The sequence below is a fragment of the Myotis daubentonii genome, chromosome 3, assembly GCF_963259705.1.
Source record: "Myotis daubentonii chromosome 3, mMyoDau2.1, whole genome shotgun sequence".
Taxonomy (NCBI): Eukaryota; Metazoa; Chordata; class Mammalia; order Chiroptera; family Vespertilionidae; genus Myotis; species Myotis daubentonii.
Genome location: NC_081842.1, coordinates 149,817,110 through 149,838,741, shown reverse-complemented (window position 1 = coordinate 149,838,741; position 21,632 = coordinate 149,817,110). Strand labels below are relative to the sequence as shown.

Sequence of the window (21,632 nt, the reverse complement as noted above, 5' to 3'; positions counted from 1 at the left end):
TCATTGATGTTTCTATCTCTCTCTCCCTCTCACTTCCCCTTTGAAATAAAAAATATATAAATATTTTAAAAATAAACGTGTAAGGCCAAATTCTCAATTCAAATATTACTTTTTATGTATAACTGAGAAAATGTATTTTGAATTTAATGTAACAGATGACAGAAATGTGGAATGTTTTTATGAAAAGTATGGAAAACCAAATACTAAGGCCTATGTGTTGAATCTGAATTTATTTCTTACTTTATCCTCACTGGTTTTTCATTATTATAATTATTACTCTTAAAATTATAAATACTTACTGTAAACAATTTTAATGTTTGACCATGGCAATGGTACTTCCATTAACAATCTTGTTATTGCAAGTTCAAACACTACAGTTTTCCCAGAACCAGTTGGAGCACAAATCACAAAATTCCTATCTGTGTAAAGAAGCTAAAATATAAAATTTGATCAATCATGGGATATATAGAATCTTTCACTCCCATTCTCAATTTATTAGAAACTATGCCATAGGAAGACTCTAAGGAATAATAATAGCTCAAATATTTTCATCTTTAAATTTATTAAAATTGTTACCACCCTCATAAAATAACTATTAAAAATTTACCATTTTGTTTTATTTGTCAAAGCAATATGCCAGACCTAGAAGAAAATAATTTCTTTAGCTTCCAGAGAAAGTTCATAAACCTAATAAATACAAACCAACCCTCCTATAAAAATCATATGCATTCATTTAACAAACATCTTTTGAGTTCCTTTAATGTCACTGAATGTGGCACTGGGGTCATAAAGATGAATGTGATCTAGTCCCTGCCCTTAGTGGGCAAACAATCTAGTAAGAACAAGCAGATAAGTAAATAATTATAATAAAATACTTACATCATCAAAGGCTTTGGACTGTATATAGTTGAAGTATGGGAATTCTTTGAAAATATTTCTAAATTTTGCCGCTTAGAATAACATTAAGGAAATATTTGGGAATTTTAAAAATTGGTTACTTTTCATTTAAAAATTAAGTTGAATTAATATTGACTGACAATATTTAATGATGAGCCATTAATACTTGCTATTTTGACATCATAAAAAAGGAATTAACATATATAGAGGAAGGGACCAAGATGGCAACAAAGAATGCTCCTGAATTTTCCCCTCCCACAGATTCACCAAATACACACCTATAAGCAATAAGTATGATTGCACCTACACACAGAACATTTCCCTCTGAGAGAGATCCTGAAACTTCAAGTTGAGTGATTCCTATACATTGGACAAATGAGAAAACATGAATTGAAATAGAAAGGAAAGGCTGAGACAACTCTCACCACAAATCCTACCCCTAGCACAGCACCATACAAGTGGGAAAGAACCCCCAACTCCCACCTTTTCCCTTAAGAGCAAGGGGTTTAAAACATACATCTAGTGACCAATTTTTAAGACTCCCACCTGAAGGACAGGCCCCGAAACACCCATCGCTGTGAGCCAATAGAGCTTGCATTCACCAGTTCCACAGGACCATAGCAAAGAAGTACTTTTTAAATGGGCACAGGAACACTGTCCCCTCCCCCACACACTCAAACACACACAGGTACACATCCAAGCTCAATACAGAAGGGACAAGCTCATCTTCAGTTTCTCCCTGGAAGGAATATAATTGCATACTTTCTCAGCTGCTGCCTGAGGTTCTAGCTTCTAATCATAACGCAAATACATTGTTATTTAAGCAATTATGTTTTTATGAAGACATACAAAAACTGCTGGATTGTGATGTGTTCCTGTTAAAAGTTAAATAAGAGCATATTACTTCTCTGCTCAAATTCCCCCCTTTCTTTCAAACTGTATGGCTACAAAGCCCTACATAATCTTGCCTCCTCACCTCCACCTTTGTGTTTCTGACCTCATGTCCTGCTTGACTAATCTCCTCTACGTATATTGAATTCTTTTCTGGTCCTCAAAAACATTAGCCAGTCTATTGTCCAGACTGTTCTTTCTTTCATATTTCCTTGGCTCTTTCACTTCCTTCTATTGCTTACATCTCACCTTCTCAGAAAGACCTACCCTAATTACTATATCTATCCTATATAATAAAAGCCTAATATACTAAGTGTCTGGTTGACCGGTTGGCAGTTCAACCAATCAAAGTGTAATATGCTAATGATATGCTAAGACCTCTCAACTACTTGCTATGATGTGCACTGACCACCAGGGAGCAGACGCTCTGACCGGTAGGTTAGTTTGCTGCTGGGGTCCAGCTGATCGGGACTGAGCGAGACAGGCGGACACACCCTAGAGCCCTCTCATGGTCCCTTCCCGGCTGGCTAACCTCCTGCATCCCTCCCCAGCCCTGATCGTGCACCAGTGGAGTCCCTCAGCCTGGTCTGTGCCCTCTCGCAATCCGAGACCCCTCTGGGGATGTCAGAGAGCTAGTTTCGGCCCAACAGTAGAACGGCCAGTCACTATGACATGCACTGACCACCAGGGGGCAGATGCTCAATGCAGGAGCTGCCCCCTGCTAGTCAGTGCACTCCCACAGGGGGAACACTGCTCAGCCAGAAGCCGGGCTCACAGCTGGTGAGCGCAGCGGTGGTGGCGGGAATCTCTCCAACCTCCATAGCAGTGCTAAGGATGTCTGACTGACGACTTAGGCCTGCTCTCCCAGAGGGGAGAGGGCCTAAGCCATCAGTCAGACATCCCCCGAGGGCTCCCAGACTTCAAGAGAGCACAGGCCAGGCTGAGGGACCACCTTCCCCACAAGTGTATGAATTTTGTGCACTGGGCCTCTAGTTTAAGTAATATAAATCCATATATGAGATCACTTATTTGTTCTTATATCTCTTATACTTTTATACCTCTTGAACTAAAAGGTCTAATAAGTCCAGGAATAAAAAATGCAAAGAAGAAAAGTTTAAAAGTGAAAATTTATTCATGAGCATAAAAATAAAAAAGTTCCAAAAATAATTGATATTTACCTATCTTAGAAAATAAAATGTGTATAAATGAACAGATAAAAAATTTAATTTTGTTATTCTAGTCCATGCTATCATTTACTTATCTAAATACATAAAAGTTCCTTTGATTCGTTACTTAAATCAATTATTTTTATATAATATCATTTACATATATTGTTTTGTTACAGCGTAAAGGCAATAATTTTTAAATGATATCATATTCTTTACATTCATGTCTTCATTCCTTCAATGAACTTACCATATTCAGAACTAATTAGATTTATGCTAAGTTCTTCAGATTTACTCCCCGGCCCTGATCATGCACCGGTGTGGTCCCTCGGCCTGGTCTGTACCCTCTCGCAATCCGGGACCCCTTGGGGAATGTCAGAGAGATGGTTTTGGCCTGATCCCACAGGGGGAGCACCGCTCAGCCAGAAGCCGGGCTCATGGCTGGTGAGTGCAGCTGTGGTGGCAGGAGTCTCTCCTGCCTCCGTGGCAGTGCTAAGGATGTCTGACTGCTGGCCATCAGTTGGACATCCCCCTAGGGCTCCCAGACTGCGAGAGGATGCAGGCCCAGCTGAGAGACCCCCAGAGTGCATGAATTTCATGCACCGGGCCTCTAGTCTATATATACACATACACATATACATATACATATACATATATATAAAAGCCTAAGCGACTGGTCGACCGCTCAACTGGTCGACCAGTAGCTATGACACACACTGACCACCAGGGGGCAGATGCTCAATGCAGGAGCTGCCCTCTGATGGTCAGTGCACTCCCACAGTGGGAGCGCTGCTCAGCTGACCAACGGCACCAGACACCAGGCTCATGGCTGGCAAGTGCAGCGGTGGCAGTATGAGCCTCTCCCTCGGACACTCCCCCTGCAGGACCCTCCCCCATCCAGACTGGGACCAGGATGGGGACTGGCATTGGGACTGACTGGGCACGAGTCTGCAGCTGCTTCTTGATCATGGGTGTGCCGGTATCACCCAGGACGGGCGCATGAAGACCGCAGCGGAGTGGCAGAGAGCCTACCAAGCAGTGGCAGAGGCTGGAGCAGGGAGGCTGGGGTGAGCGGGAGTGGCACACCTGGCCCAGGCTTGGGCTCCTCCCTGGCTGCCTGCCACTTTGGGCACTACTACATCCCTTGGGGGATGTAGGACTGCCAGTTTCAGCCAATCCTCACAGGCCAGGCTGAGGGGCTCCACTGGTGCACGAATCTGTGCACTGGGCTTCTAGTCTAATTATAATCCTGAATCCCTGATCCCAGCATTCCCAAGTTAATCATCTTTACTCTGTTCCACTTTTTCCTTTCTCCCTATTACTCATCACCTTCTAAAATACTATATGACTTATTTATACACTTACAATTGTTCAAATCTATCCTCTCTCCAAAGAAAGTTAAGTCCTTAAGGACAATGATTCATTGTTGGTTTTCTTAACTGACATATCCCAAATACCTGAACGGTGCCTGGCACATAGTAAGCAGCCAATTAATATCGATTTGCATTTATTAGGTCAAGCAAATAATTTACAAATTTTCATTTTACTTTCAGTTTTGCAGAGTGTCAGAATATTTGTGCCAAAACAAAATGTAATTTTGAATTTGTTAATCCATCAGCTTTTGAAGGAATCTCATTTTTCCTCAAAAGATGTCTCTTCCTATAAAATATTTATTTGTAACAAGCCCACATGTGGGCCATCATGCTGGTTTTTCTCTCATTAGGTGGTTCCACGTTCACAAAAATGAATCTCTAATTCCAAGTAGATATAGAATCAGTTTTCTATTCATGGGAAAACTCAGCTACTAACATTGTTTATCATCATTATCAACACTTGGTATCAAATTTTTCCTTTCATTCAACAAACTCTCAGCAGTGTCACTGCCATTATATGTCATTACATGTAGGAAAATGTCTGCAGAACTGAAAATGACAAGATTACTGTGGCAGCCGAAACCGGTTTGGCTCAGTGGATAGAGCGTCGGCCTGCGGACTGAAAGGTCCCAGGTTCGATTCCGGTCAAGGGCATGTACCTGGGTTGCGGGCACATCCCCAGTAGGAGATGTGCAGGAGGCAGCTGATCGATGTTTCTCTCTCATCGATGTTTCTAACTCTCTATCTCTCTCCCTTCCTCTCTGTAAAAAAATCAATAAAAAAAAAATATATTTAAAAAAAAAAAAAGATTACTGTGGCAACATCAATCTGACCAAACTTCTATTGTTCTGAGAATTCAAATACAGTAAAATATTGGAAAAGAAGCAGAACATAAGTTGTATTCCCAAACTCTAAAATTATCATCAATAGTATTCAGTATTCAACTTTATTTTTTAAAGTATGTTTTTGTTATTGATTTCAGAGAGAAGGGAGAGCTAGAGATAGAAACATTAATGATGAGAAAGAATCATCAATTGTCTGCCTCCTGCATGCCCTCTCCCCTCTGCCCAACTGGGGAATGCCCCTACAACCTGGGCGTATGCCATGACTGGGAATTGAACTGTGACCTCCTGGTTCATGGGTCCACACTCAACCACTGAGCCACACCAGCTGGACTCAACTGTAATTTAAATGCTATAGACCTGGTGCGCCTATAGTATTTGGTCAGTGCGCGTCTAGCGATTGGTCAAGCGGTCGTTCTGGTTGCTCCAGTCATTAGGTCATATTATCTCTTAGGCTTTTATATATATAGATATGCTTGGAAACAATAAAGTGTAGCAACTCAGTGAGCTTGACAGCAAAAGAACTTTTTGAACAATACAATGGACACAATAGTAGTTAGTAGTCTTAATCAACAGAGACCTAAACAATAGAATCACTTCAGCTATCCTATCTAATAAAAGAGAAACATGGTAATTGGCCATACCTCCGCTACCCTTCCCATTGGCTAATCAGGGTGATATGCAAATTAACTGTGAGCCAAGATGGTGGCCAGCAGCCAGGCAGCTTGAAGCGAACATGAGGCTTGCTTGCTTCAGTGACGGAGGACTCCAACGTTCCCAGCCTGCCACTGCCAGCCTCTGAGCTTGCAGTTTGAAACATTCTTACAAATATAAAAGCTAAATAAAACCCCAGAAACCTGCTTTCAGCCAGCCGGCATCTCAGAGCTAGAGTTGAAACAGTGTTTCGATTATAGAACCCAAACAAACCAGATACCTGTTTTCAGCAGCCGAGGCCTAAGAGCTGGAGCCAAGCCTCAGAGCTAAAGCTGGCCCATAATAAAAGAGAAAAAGAAAAAGAAAAAAGGGAGCGGTTGGAGCTGCAGTCACCCGCCAGCCTGAAAACAGCCCTCAGCCCCTCAACCAGACTGGCCAGGTACCCCAGTGGGGACCCCCACACTGAAGGATGTGTGACCAGCTGTAAACAGCCATCATCCCCTCATCCAGGCTGGCCAGGCACCCCAGTGGGGACCCCAACCCTGATCCAGGACACCCTTCAGGGCAAACCAGCTGGCCCCCGCCCGTGCACCAGGCCTCTACCCTATATAGTAAAAGGGTAATATGCCTCCCAGCACCGGGATCAGCGGAGCCACAAGGCCTCCCCGCACCGGGATCAGCGTGATAGGGGGCAGCGCCCAAACCCCCTGATCGTCCTGCGGCTCTGTGTGTGACAGGGGGCAGCGCCACAATGTCCCTATCTGCCCGGCTCTGTTCATGACAGGGGAAGGCACCTCAACCCCCTGATCAGCCCTGCTCTGTGCCTGATAGGAGGGAGCTCCCCAACCCCCTGATCGCCCTGCGGCTGTGTGTGACAGGGTGCGGCGCCACAACCCCCCCGCCCCCCACGGGCCTTGCTCTGTGTGTGACGGGGTAGAGCCATAACCTCCTCATTGGCCCTGCCCTGAGTGTGACAGTGGCAGCGCCCCAACCCCCTGATTGGCCCTGCTCTGTGGGTGATAGAGGGCGGCGCACCAACCACCCGCCACGGGCCCTGCTCTGTGTGTGACGGGGTAGAGCCATAACTTCCCCATAGGCCCTGCCCTGAGTGTGACAGGGTGTGGCGCCCCAACCCCCTGATTGGCCCTGCTCTGTGTGTGACAGGAGGCGGTGCCCCAACTCCCCTATCGGCCCTACTCTGTGAGTGACGGGGGGAGCTCCTCTACCCCCTGATCGGCCCTGCTCTGTGTGTGACAGGGGGGAGCTCCCCAACCCCCTGATGGGCCCTGCTCTGTGCGTGACAGGGTACAGAGCCCCAACCCCCTGATTGGCCCTGCTCTGTGCAAGACAGGTGGTGGCACCGCAACCTCCCCATCAACCCTGCCTTGAGTGTGACAGGGGGCGGTGACCCAACCCCCCAATCGGCCCTACCCTGAGCGTGACTGAGGGTGGCATTGCAACCTCCCGATCTGCCCTGCTCTGTGCATGACAGGGGTGGCGCCCCAACTCCCCAATCAGCCCTGCTCTGAGCCCGACCAGGGACTGCACCTAGGGATTGGGCCTGCCCTCTGCCACCCGGGAGCAGGCCTAAACCAGCAGGTCCTTATCTCCTGAGGGGTCCCAGACTGTGAGAGTGCACAGGCCGGGCTGAGGGACCCCCCCCCCCCGAGTGCACAAATTTTTGTGCACCGGGCCTCTAGTACTATCTAATAAAAGAGTAATATGTAAATTAACCATCACTCCAACACAAAGATGGTGGCACCCAGTCCTCTCAGCCTTGCTGGAGTCCTCCAGTCCCAGAGGCAGCCGCTGAGAGCAGGGCCTGCTTGGCCATCGCCATGGTGACCCAGGAGCGGCCAAGCGGGCCCCGCAGACAATGCACATCAGGGCCTGCTTGGCCATTGCCTGCGGCGACCCAGGAGCATCCAAGCGGGCCCCGCAGACAGCAGAGAACCACAGGGAACAGGCCTAAGCAATCAGTAGGACATCCCCTGAGGGCTCCCAGATTGGAGAGGGTGCAGGTTGGGCTGAGGGACACCCCCTGCATGAATTTCATGCACCAGGCCTCTAGTACTAATATAACATGAAAAAGAAGAAGAAAAAGAATACTGTATTTATTAGAAAAAATAAGGGCAACAAAACAATTAAATGTCAAAATTTTAACACTGACTATTAATATTAAATTAGTTCTCCCCAAAAAAAAAATCTCTAAAATTCTCCAAAAGTTATTGTCATATTATGGCAAGTTCCAGTAAGGGATAGGAAGAATTTTCCATCATACAGACAATAAAACCAACTTCAAGTGTTTAATGCTAACCTGTTTTCCTACGTTCCCACCCTATTTAGATCACCTTAGAGAAGGAAGCACAACAGGAATGAGACCACACGCTGAACAGAAGCACTAAAAGCTGGCTATGTCTGAAGTTATTACATCATCATATGTAACCCTCTTATTGTTCCCTCCTCCATTCTAACACAGTTCAGTTATCTGCATTGGACGAAACTTTTCACAAGGGATTAGGCAAGTATTTTATTTTTTAATTTTGGTTAATCCTCACCAGAGGATATTTTTTTCTACTGATTTTTAGAGAATGGAAGGGACAGGGAGAGACAGAGAGAGAGAAACATCACTGTGAGAGAGACATATGGACTGGTTGCCTCCCGTATGCGCCCTGACAGAGTAGGGATGGAGCCTATAACCAAGGTATGCTCTTGACAGGAATCAAACTGAGAATCTTCAGTCCATGGGCCTATGCTCTATCCACTGAGCAAAACTGGGTAGGGCCAGGCAAGTATTTTCTAACCACAATTCAGAATTATCTCAATGTTCAGAGTACCCAGGATTAGAATCACTCTCCCCTAGATTTCTCTAGCTCAACCTCCCAATATCTGGAATTTACTTTCTGTTTTGACAATTAGATCATAACTTTTTGTGGATTTTAAGTGCCTTTCCCCAGCTTTTGAGTCACTAATTCTGTACTCCTAAAGCACAATTTTGATGATATATAGCTTAACTTGCTCAAAAATTCTGCATGGTTTCTCCTCATTGCTTAATAAATTTATTAAAAATAAAAACAAAAACTTTTGACCTTGGTATTCATGGCAGTAAATGTTCTGATCCTAAAAGATACTTATCCAACATTATTTCCTACTACTGACTTAATCATAACTTTCATTTCAGCCAAACTGGAATGCTTGTTCTTTCCAAACACATTCCACACTTTTACCCTCACCCATCCTTGCTTGTGGATACACTTTTGCAAGAACATCTTTGTTACTTAATCGGCCTTTCAAGTATAGGGTGTCCCCCCCCCCGCCCCCAAAAAATGTATACATACTTTAACAGCTGATAACTCAATTTTGAAAATGAAATGTATTTTAATAAACACTGCCTTTATATTTATTCAAAGTATGTATACATTTACTCAAAGTATGTATACATTTGGAGATAGGAAGATAAATAAGGTCCTTGCCTTCATAGAGTCCATAGATCATAGGGAAGTAGTCATAAAAACAGCTAATAAATTATAATAAAATAGAGTAAGTACACTCTTACAGACATAACACAGGGTATCAAAGAAGCAAAAAAAAAAAAAAAAAAAGATGTTATCTCCAGAACATACATATACACTCTAAATATGTAAACCAGATTATAAGTGTAAACCATTAATTAGGTTCTTTCAAAAAATGCTAGATTTGTAAAAATGTGCCCAATCCACTGTATGCCCCATTCTCATTCATTTTTCTCCTTCCCATATTGATCCCAATATGTTTTCCTTCCTAAAATATAAGAAATTATATCAATTTGTAAGTAAATATGCTCAGAGTTCATCCAATAATACAAACTCATTTCTGTACTTATCTTGTCCCAGACTGGTAACAAGCAGTTTACAAACTGGCATCAGAATGCAGACCACACTTTGAATAGCACTATCACGCACACTGGGTCTCTTACATGACCCAAAATATTCACTTTTCCCTCTTTTTCTTTGTCAACCAAAATAAACAGAGACACAATGAAACACAGTGTTTAAAAATTATGATTTCAAATAAAAGCTACCGTACTAAAATAAGTTAAAGGATACGAATTTCTGTGACAGCCTTCAAGGAATCTAAATCATTTCCTGTTACCCCTAAAAAGAAAATCCTACATGTGTATATAGATATTTTTTAACCTTTCTCATAAAAACTGTTTCAATAAAATGTGCATAACCTTTTATTGACAGCACAGCTAAAAATACTATATCACAGTTTAGAATATAATGCAATATAATTAGAAAATGCAGCAATTGCACAAAGAGTGTTACCCTATTCAAATTTACTATATTTTTGTATTCTTCCCTATGCTAAGAAATACAGACTAGTTTGTACTTTTATAAACCAAGTGAAAAAGCAAGGAATTACCTTGAGCTTCATGAGGCTGGGATGCAACTGAAAAAGATGGTGCTTTCATTATGACTTCTCTGATTTCAGAAGCAGAAAAAGCATCACTTGCTGTAAACATGTTAACATCTGAATATTGAGGTTTCTGCTTACTATTGCTACATTTCCAGGGTTTCCCTTTGTTCATTTCTGTTTGGGCAATTTTCCCTGAGCCAACATGAGAATCCAAGTTTCCACTGTCACTAGAATAAGCACTCCCATGTATATTGTCAGATATTTTAAATAATCTGCAAAAAAACAAAAAAAGAAAAAAACGTGTGCATGTGAAAAACTATCATAAAATTGGTTCCTTTAAAAATACCTGTAAATTATGGTTTATTCAAAGACAAAAATTAATCATTCTCCTAAAACATAATTTGTTAAGTTTACCTCTGAATTATGTATTTTCACTTTCCTAAAACTCAGATAAATCTATTTGTGGTAGCCAGTCTCCGAGATAGCCCCAATGATCCTTGTCTCCTGGTATTCACATCTTTCTGTAGTTTCCTATTTCAAATCAGGACTAGCTATGGGACTAGTAGAGTACTACGGAATCCAAATTTATAAAAGCATAAAAAACAATAAATACTTGGGAATAAATTTAACAAAATAAGTATAAGACTTGTCCATAAAACATCATTGAAAAAATTTTAAAAATTTAAATAAATGGAAAGATATCCCATGTTGATAGATTGGAAGACTTACTGTTATTAAGATAGCAATACTACTCAAGTTGATCTTCAGATTCAATACAATACCTATCAAAATCCCAGCGGGCTTCTTTGCAGAAATTTATCCTAAAATTCATATGAAAATGCAAAGAACCAAGAATAGCCAAAAAACAATCTTGAAAAAAGGAATAAAGTTGGAGGACTCACCACTTACTAATTTAAAACCTTACTACAAAGCTACAGCAATTAAAACATGTGGGATATGCCAGTATGAGATATATCCTTATGTCAGGCATAAGTACAGAAATATTAATCAATGGTACAGAATTGAGAGTTCAGAAATAAACCTTTTTGTGGTATAATAGGAAATATAAATTTGGTCTTTTTTTTCCTAGCTCCTGGCACAGAGGAATTTCCTGTGTGGTAGAAGTGATAGAAGCATCTTTCATTATTTATAAGAAGGCCCTTTCAATCATATCTGAGTTTATGCTAATGAAGTGACTCTTCTAGGGCCCCTAGATGGTTTCAGGATGGGGATGATGCCAGAAAGACAAAATCTTGATTACAGGTTTGAAACTTTTAGCCCCACTGCTGACATTCAAGGAGGGGAAAGGGGCTGGAGACTGAGTTCGATCACCAATGGCCAATGATTTAATAATGAAATTGCCATGATTTGAAATACCCCTAAATAACAGGGGGTTCTGAGAGCTTCTGGATTGATGAACACATCTAGGTACTGAAAGGGTAACACACTTAGAAAGGGCATGGAGGCTGAGTGTGCCCTCCCTCTCCATACCTTGCATCTCTTTCATTTGGCCGTTCCTAAGTTGGATCCTTTATAATGAACTGATAAATGTAAGTAAAATGTTTTCCTGAATTCTGTGAATCATTCTAGCAAATTATCAAACATAATGTACAGTCATAGGAACTACCAAATTTGTAGTCTGCAAGGCAGAATTGTGGGTAACCTGGCACCCTATTTGTGGCAGGGATCTGCAGTGGGGCAGTCTTGTAGGACTAAGCCATTAACCTGTGCAATCTGACACTGACTCTGGGAGTTAGTGTAAAAACTGAATAATTGGTTATCCATTCAAATCAGAGAATTCGCTGGTGTCAGGAAACCTCCATATCTTACATTCATAGTCAATTGATTGTCAATGAGGGTGCCATTACATTCAAAGGAGAAAAATTAGTGTGTGTTTGTTTGTTTGTTTATTTGTTTGTTTTCAACAAATGGTGCTGGAACAACTGGACATCTACATGCAAAAAAAAAAAAATGAAGTTGGACTCTTACCTTGCACCATACTTTTAAAAAAATTAACTCAAACTGGATCAGAAACCTCAATGTAAGAGATAAAATGCTGAGAAGAAAAGTAGGAGTAATTCTTCCCAACCCTAGATTAGGCAATGGTTTCTTAGATATGACACCAAAAGCCCAAGCAATAACAACAAAAATTGGGTTTCATCAAAATTAAAACTTTTGTACTGCTAAGGACACCATCAAAAAAGTGAAAAACAACATTCACAATGGGAGAAAATATTTGCAAATCATATAGTTGATAAGGGACTTTTATCCATAATATATAAAGAACTCTGAAAACACAATAAAAAGACAAATAACCCTGGCCAGGTGGCTCAGTTGGTTGGAGCGTCATCCCATACACCAAAAGGCTGTGGGTTCGATTTCTGATCAGGGCACATACCTAGGTTGCAGGTTCAATCCCCAGTTAGAGTATGTACAGAAGGCAAAAGATCGATGTTTCTCTCTCACATTGATGTTTCTCTCTCCCTCCCTCCCTCTCTTTTTACAAATCAGTAACACACACACACACATCCTCAGGTGAGGATAAAAAGATAAATATATAAAAATAAAAAGACAAATAACCCAATTAAAAAACAGGCAAAGGATTTGAGTAGACATTGCCCCAAGAAGATACACCAAGAGCCAATAATCACATAAAAAGATGCCCAACATCATTAGTCATTAGGGAAATACAAATCAAAACCACAATGAGATACCACTTCTTCACACCCACTATAATAAAAAAGACAGACAATAACAAGGGCTAGCAAGGATGTGGAGAAACTGAAACCCTCATATATTGGCTCAGTGGTTGCGCATCGACCCATGAACCAGGAGGTCATGGTTCGATTCCTGGCCAGGGTATATACTTGGGTTGCTGTCCTGATCCCCAGTAGGGGGCATGCAGAAGGCAGCCAATCAATAATTCTCTCTCATCATTGATGTTTCTCTCTCTCTCTCCCTCTCTCTTTCTCTTTGAAATCAATAAAAACATCTTTGAAAATAAACCACACACACGTATATTAGTGGTTGCAGGGGCTGGGTCAGGGAGAAGAATGGGGAGTAACTGTTAATGAGTATAGATTTCCCCTGGGGGAAAAACAATGTATTAAAATTAGATAGTAGTGATGGTCCACAACTCTGAATATTCTAAAAACCATGAGTTGTACACTTCAAGTTAATTAGATCTTAATAGAGCTGTTCCAAAATATTCATAGACACCAATCTCAACTGGGCCACTTACAGTGTCCAAAAATGCTACCATTATTCGAATTAGAGCTTTCCCATTCTCCATAATTTTTCCATCCTTCTCATACTTGTTCAATACCTCTACTTTTCCCCCTTAAACTCTACAGATGACCTCATCACTTATGTCATAGAGAAAACAAAAACTCCCAACTAGATCTCTTCTGAATCATAAATGCGCATATCCTATCTGGACAATTTTTTAAGTACCTAAAATGAAATGTCCAAATCTGCACTCATCATCTTTCCCCAAACCTGTTCCTACTTGATAGTTTTCTATATCACGAAAGGGCACTACCATCCTTAATCATTCTGGCTCAAGCCAGAAACCTAGAAGTTCGGTCTCATGTCCAATAATTATTTAAGTCCTATGGGATTCTATCTTCTAAATAACTGTCAACTCTCTCATTCCTGCTACCACAATCCTAGGTCAGGTTACCATTCTCTTACCTAGACTGATAAAATAACCTTCTAAATGGCCCTTCTGAATGTATTCCAGCTCCCTTCTAATTCATCATACTGGGGCCAAAATGGACTTTAAATAAAAAGAGAAATCTAACTTTACTCCTCAGCTGAAAACCCAGGATCTTGAACAATGGTTCTCAAATTTTACTGTGTGTAACAATGATTTAGAAAATGAGTTGAAAATAATGGTTTGTTGGTGTCATCCCCATGTTCATATAGACTGTGATTCAGAAAGTCCAAGTTACGACCCAGGAATCCAAATTGTAATGAGCACTCCAGGTGATTCTGATGCAATAGATCCACAGGCCACAATTTAAGAAACACTGCCTTAAGGAAAAGAATTAAATGTTACCCTGGCCTATAAGACTCTGAATGACTTGGCCTCTCTGTATCTAACCTCTCAGCTTTCTCTCTTTATAATAGGGGAGGGGAACCTTTCCTGCCAAGGCCTTTTGGATATTTATAAGTACCGTGCGCTAACCGATTGCGCCACTGGAGCTCCGCCTTTTGGATATTTAAAACATCATTCGGCCCTGACCGGTTTGGATCAGTGGATAGAGCATCAGCCTGCGGATTGAAGGGTCCCAGGTTCGATTCCGGTCAAGGGCATGTACCTGGGTTGCGGGCACATCCCCAGTGGGAGATGTGCAGGAGGCGGCTGATTGATGTTTCTCTCTCATCGATGTTTCTAACTCTCTATCCCTCTCCCTTCCTCTCTGTAAAAAAATCAATAAAATATATTTTAAATAAATAAATAAAACATCATTCGAGGGCCATACAAAATTATCAATTTAAAAACTAGCCTGCTCTATTTGGTCACACATTTAATTAACTCACCCCTAATGCCTTGGTCAGGCCAGACCAAATGATTTCCGGACCTTATAAGGCCTTCAGGCCAGATGTTCCCACCTCTGCAAACTAAGGAAATTTTTTAAGAATAGGCCAAGCTCTATGCCACCTTAGATCTTTTGTACATACTATTCCTTCTGCGTGGGACACTCTCCTTTATTTGCACTTAGTTTTATTCTATTCCTCCTTAAAGTTAAACTTAAATACCATTTCTTCAGGAAAGCCTTCCCTGACAGTCCAGAGCAGATTAGGACCCATTCTATATGCTCTAACAGCAGTTCTCAAAGGATGGTGGAGACTATTTCAAGGAGTTCATAAAATCAAAACTATTTTCATAATACTACTAAGGCATTATTTGCCTTTTTCTCTCTTATTCTTGCTAGTTAACATGGAGTTTTCCAGGGGCTCCAAGTCATGTGATATTACAACAGACTGAATGCAAAATCATATATGAGAACCCAAGTATCTTTTATGAGTTAGAAATGTAAAACATTTGCAAAATCATAAAATAATATCACTCTTCTTCACGGAATTATTTTTTGTTTCAGAAAATATTATTTTTAATAAAAATATACTGTTTAATTTAACAAGTATATTTATTATTTTTAAATGTATTAGTAAATAAATATTTTTCAAATTTTTGTTTTAATTTCTAATATGGTTAAACACTAATACTTAAATATTAAAAATAACCCACATAAACAAAAGTTCTTTGAAAATCCTCAATAATTTTTAAGTGTAAAGGAGTTCTAAGAACAAAAAGTTTGAGAACCTCTAATTTAACCATATACTTCAGCAAAAATAGCTGTCATACTAATGTATTTAGTTATTTACTATCAGTCTTTTCCCCTATTAAGTTGTAAGTTCTCCTAAGACAAGAACCTATCACTAGAATCCCACAGTTAATGGAGTGTGTGGTACATAATAGACTCTATTGTTGTTGATGTTTTTCTCATTCAAATTCTACCATATTTCATACTTTTGGACATATACATAACTATTCAACTTTATCACTGAATATTATTTATTTCATTTAATTACCTTTTTCTGAAGGCTGATGTGCTCTCTCCTTTTTCTTCTGCAAAATTAACTAATTTTGTATCATCTGGAATATTTTTCTCAGGTGCTATGTCAGTGCCAATGTGATTTCTGAATTTCTGAGAACCATATGTCAGCTTGCCAGAAACATGCAATAAGCCATTGTTGCCTGTCCCTCCTAAATTTAGATCATCTTCTTCAGACTTATTAGAGAAAAAGGCAAATTGGAATTTTTGCATTGGTGAAATATAATTTGTGTTTTCATTAGTTTTCTTTAAATTTAATGTTGACATTTTTTGCCTCTTTTCCACACCTACAAAAATGGAATGTATTGATTATTACATGTTCTCCATGAAAATAAAATTTCAAAAGCATGATGAAAAATTTAATAAAAATTTTCAAAAGGGTTTACTAGGTAAATATGAAAGCAAAAAGAAGTATTAGTACAATAATAAGATAATCTGAAATATTATGTGAGGTTTTGAAATATAGGTGACTGTCACTTAACGGTATATCATATCACTGAAGGGCCCACAGAAATTAAGAATTCTATAAATTAAATTTGAAATTTATACAAAATCTATAGAATATTATAAAATAGGTTTAATCCCTGACCCATAGAAATAACCATATTTGTAATATTTAAGTATTTTATCTACTTCAAATGATATAATTATAAAGATTTAAAACTTACATAAACAATTTACACACAGAAATATAATGACCAACCATATAAAATGTTACTATGATTCAGTAATAAAATACATGATACAATGCTTTTAAGTTTATAATGTTGCCTCTAAAAATTAAGATAAAGGAATACTTTCATTAGGGTTACAAAATTGTAGGTTTCTTTACAGAGACTTTACAAGCATCTTTGGGAGGTTTGGGAGGAGTTTGGAGGCTTTAGTAGGGTTTGAATTTATATATATATATATATATATATATATATATATATACATATATATACACACACACACACACACACACATACATACATACGCACACACAAATATATATGTCCACATATATATGCACTATGGTATATATATTGTATAGTCTGTATATTATTTGGTACATGCAATAGTACATATATGTTTGCATTTATAAATATATATAAAATATAAATGCATGAACCTACCGCCCAATTTAAAAATGAAAATTTTGCCAACAATATTACATTAGATCACATACACTATTTGAGTGTGCTTGGTTTTTAGCTTTACAAAATGATAGTATCAAACTACATATGATCATCTGCCTCTTGTTGTTTTCACTCAATAAATCTGTTTCCTTAAGCCAGAGGATCCTACTTTTAGTAAAGGGCAAGGTGAAAACTAAATAGCCATGATAGTTTCAATGGTAAGAGGAAACAAAATTCACAGAACAACAGAATGCGTATATGTGATAGTATATTGTGTGCATGTGATATGTATATGTAAGTATAAGTATATAGAGAGAAGGAAAATGTTTTAGATCAGCGGTTCTCAACCTGTGGGTCGCGACCCCTTTGGGGTCGAACGACCCTTTCACAGGGGTTGCCTAAGACCATCGGAAAACACATATATAATTACATACTGTTTTTGTGATTAATCACTATGCTTTAATTGTGTTCAATTTGTAACAATGAAAATACATCTTGCATACCAGATATTTATATTACAATTCATAACAGTAGCAAAATTACAGTTATGAAGTAGCAATGAAAATAATTTTATGGTTGGGGGTCACCACAACATGAGGAGCTGTATTAAAGGGTCGCGGCAATAGGAAGGTTGAGAACCACTATTTTAGATTTTTAGATTTGAATAAGAACACTGATCTGAATAAGAGAAGCCTCTAACTTTCATTTTATTCCATTAAAAATAAAAGGAATTAAAGTGTTACTAAATTGTTCTTACATTGACATGAGCTGCATGGGTTTGGCTTTATAACAGACTAGGGGCCCGGTGCACGAAATTCGTGCACTGGGTGTGTGTGGGGGGGGGGGGAGTGTCCCTCAGCCCAGTCTGCCCCCTCTCACATACTGGGGGCCCTCAGGCGTTGACCCCCATCACCCTCCAATCGCAGGATCGGCCCCTTGCCCAGGCCTGACGCCTCCGCCAGAGGTGTCAGGCTTGGACAGGGGACTCCCACCTCCCCCTGATCACTGGCTCTGGCCCCCGCCCAGGCCTGAGGCCTCTGGCCCAGGAATCATGCCTGGGCAGTGGACCCCCCATCTCCCTCTGATTGCTTGCTCCACCCCCCACCCAAGCCTGATGCCTCTGACCCAGGCTTCAGGCCTGGGCAAGGAGACCATCATATCCCCCCAATCCCTGGCTCCGCCCCCCACCCAGGCCTGATGCCTCGGCCAGAGGAGTTGACCCTCATCACCCTCCGATCACCAATCACCAGATCGGCCCCTTGACCAGGCCTGAGGCCTCCGGCAGAGGTGTCAGGCCTGGGCAGGGGACCCCCAGCTCACCGCGGTTGCAGGCTCCGCCCCTGCCCAGGCCTAACGCCTCTGGCTGAGGCATCCGGCTCGGGCAGCGGGGACCCGCAGCTGCAGCGGCCTCGCGATCGTGGGCTCCGCTTTAGGCCCAGGCAAGGGACCCCTAGCTCCCGGGAGGGGCTGCCAGCTTCGACCGTGCCCAGCTCCCATTGCTGGCTCCACCCCTACTTCCTGCTATAACTGGCCAGGGCGGCAAAGGCGCCTGATTCTCCGATCATGGCTGGGGGCCAGGTCCGCCCCAGGGCCGCCTTTGCCCTGCCCCCCAGCTCTTAGCTCCCCCCTGGGTTTCCGATCACTGTCAGTGGCAGGGGGCTTCTTCCTGCTTTCCCTTTCGCCTCCCTGCATTGTGCCTACATATGCAAATTAACCGCCATCTTGTTGGCAGTTAACTGTCAATCTTAGTTGGCAGTTAATTTGCATATAGCCCTGATTAGCCAATGAAAAGGGTATCGTCGTACGCCAATTACCATTTTTCTCTTTTATTAGATAGGATATGTGATAATTTACCTAACAGTTTATGACTTTCTATTTCTTCTTCCAATGCCTGAGTATCTGGAATTTCTGAAACCAATGGAGCAGGTGGGAGAAAACAATCCAATGATTTTCCACTACCTGGATAGCTATATAAAATACAAAAATGTAAATATACATGTTAATAGAACATAACATCAGAAACTATGCATTTATCAATAAACATTACTCTATCAGAGACTCTTATACATCCTGTAAATTAACTGTCTGTAGTAACTTTGATTTATCCCTATATAGCAATGTTCTCAATATTTTTTTCCTTATGTCATAACATTAATGACATTGCTATGTGAGATATGCTACCTGAATGATAGCTATATCTCCATCTCCTTTTCTCCAATTCAATGCTTGTGACAGGAATCTTAAATATGTTCCAATATTTTTTAAAAAGTAGTAAATCATTCTGAAACTTTAGTACCTTAACTGTTACAAGTGACAAATTACTTTTGACACACCTCATAACTAATCATGGGTCATCAGTGTAAATGACACAATTACTGATATTCTAGAGTATTCCTAAAGCATTATTACAAATTAATGTCCTAACCCAAATATTCTTGGTCCAGAACCATCAAAAAACACAGAAAATCCAAGCCAGCTGAAAGTAATAATCATTTTGTAAACCTACAGCAATTGACCAGATTATTGCCACCCTGTTAGCATTGATAACTAACAATCTCCTTATCTTTCAACTGTGATCCTATTAACAGATAATGCTTTAATGTTTTCTTTTAATGTATAAACAGTTTATGCACTGTGAGCCACTCTTATCAGTTAATCAGAGGTCCAGTGCATGAATTTGTGCATGGGTGGGGTCCCTCAGCCTGGCCAGCCCGGCGGGGCCAGCCAGGGGGAGGGACCACGGGAGGTTGGCCGGCCGACCCTGCCCGTGATTTGGGCCCATCGGGGCCGGGCCAGGTGTGCTGCAGGAGGTTGGCCAGCCCGGGGGGGGGGGGAGGTGGGTGAGTGACTGCGGGAGGTTGGCTGGCCGGCCATCAGCCACAGGAGGTTGGCTGTGGGAGCACAGTGACCACCAGCGGGAAGCTCCTGCATTGAGCGTCTGCCCCCTGGTGGTCAGTGCATGTCATAGTGACTAGTCGTTCCAGTCATTCAGTCATAACCGTCGTTTAGGCTTTTATATATATAGACTAGTTGTTCCAGTCATTCGGTCGTAACCATCGTTTAGGTTTTTATACATATAGACTAGTGGCCCGGTGCACGAAATTCATGCACGGGGGAGGGTATGTTCCTCAGCCTGGCCTGCACCCTCTCCAATTTGGGACCCCTCGAAGGATGTCCTACTGCCAGTTTACAGGGATCGGGCCTAAACCGGCAGTCGGACATCCCTCTCACAATCCAGGACTGCTGGCTCCTAACCACTCACCTACCTGCCTGCCTGCCTGATTGCCTCTAACCACTCTGCCTGCTGGTCTGCTTGCTCCCAACTGCCCCCCCCCGCCCTGCTGCCGGCCTACTTGCCCCCAAATGCCCCCCGCCAGCCTGATCACCCCAAATTGCGCCCCCTGCTGGCCAGCTCGCTCCTACCTTCCCTCCCCACTGGCCTGCTCATCCCCAACTGTCCCCCTGCTGGCCTGCTCACTCCACACTGCCCCCCCCTGCTGTCCTGATCACCTCCAACTGACCCCCACTGATGGCCTGCTTGTCCCCAACTGGCCCCCCTGCTGGTCTGCTTACCCCCAATGGCCCTGCCCCCCACCAGCCTGATCACCCACAACTGCCCTCCCCTCTTGGCCTCTAACCGCCTCTACCTCGGCCCCGCCACCATGGCTTTGTCCAGAAGAACGTCTGGAAGGTCTCCCAGTCTAATTAGCATATTACCCTTTTATTAGTATAGATGAATTATTTTATAGAATGGGCATTTTATTACAGATGGTTTCCCATGGCATTTTTTTCTAAAGAAGTAAAAATTACTTTAAAAAATGTTTCAGGAAGACTTTGAGAAATTTACAGTATCTGCTTTTCTTCCAAGAAAGTTGTCACTTTTATGCCAGAGTGAGAATTATTTGTATGCTTTGTATGTCAGCATTGGGCCACTGTGACTGGGGGGCACTCAGCTGGACTTGAGAGTAATTATCTTGCTCACTGGCTGGGTGGGAGGGTGTGTGGCAGAGGAAATAAATACTCGGTTCTGGATTATTCATAGATTGCTGACTTTCTAGATTGATTGTGCAAGCCCCTCCTTTTATTGACGTCCACCTTCTATTGACAGACATCTACCCTGATAGAGAAATGAGATGAAACTTTCTTTTCATTGTATTTGCATTTGAATTCCTAAGGTGTGATAATTCCTCAAAAAAGCCTAAAGCAATATACTGTGCTATCATTCTTAAAGGCAGACTTACTTTTCAGCTTCATCTGGTCTTCCAAAAAACAAATTATCCAAAGAAAACAAGGAGTCATTTGATTTCGACATGTTAAAAACTGGATTCTGTCATAAATCTAAAAAATACAGAAAAAGAAGTTTATATTTTACTTACAAAAATGTAGAAAAATATTCCTAGCTACATAAACTATAATCATAAATTTCTCAGAAAAACCACAGACTACCTTTCCCAGCTGCATCTCCTGCAACTTCCTCCAAAGCGCTTCAATATTCAAATACATTCTCTGTTCTCCACTCTTTCATGCATTTCACACTGTGCCTCTCTTCATACTGTACCAATGCTTAGAATGTGTTTTCTTTCATTCTCGACCTGGCACAGTGTAGGTCAAATGTCATTTATCCTTCAACAGCTTCTCTAAATTTGTCCACTTACCCAAAACAGAATTAATC

The 21,632-nt window shown here is 41.3% G+C and overlaps 1 protein-coding gene across 1 annotated transcript in view; it reads right to left on the bottom strand.

Annotated features, from left to right (window-relative positions):
* HFM1 (helicase for meiosis 1) overlaps positions 1 to 21,272 on the bottom strand; it is a 99,032-nt gene extending 77,760 nt beyond the window's left edge. The window contains exons 1-7 of the mRNA XM_059688824.1: positions 21,202 to 21,272; positions 18,815 to 18,927; positions 15,820 to 16,129; positions 10,228 to 10,493; positions 9,909 to 9,956; positions 880 to 950; positions 300 to 432 (exon numbers count right to left, since the gene is read on the bottom strand). Coding sequence (XP_059544807.1) covers positions 300 to 432; positions 880 to 950; positions 9,909 to 9,956; positions 10,228 to 10,493; positions 15,820 to 16,129; positions 18,815 to 18,927; positions 21,202 to 21,272 — 1,012 coding nt within the window. The remainder of the gene's footprint in view (positions 1 to 299; positions 433 to 879; positions 951 to 9,908; positions 9,957 to 10,227; positions 10,494 to 15,819; positions 16,130 to 18,814; positions 18,928 to 21,201) is intronic.
* Positions 21,273 to 21,632: the final 360 nt, after the last annotated feature.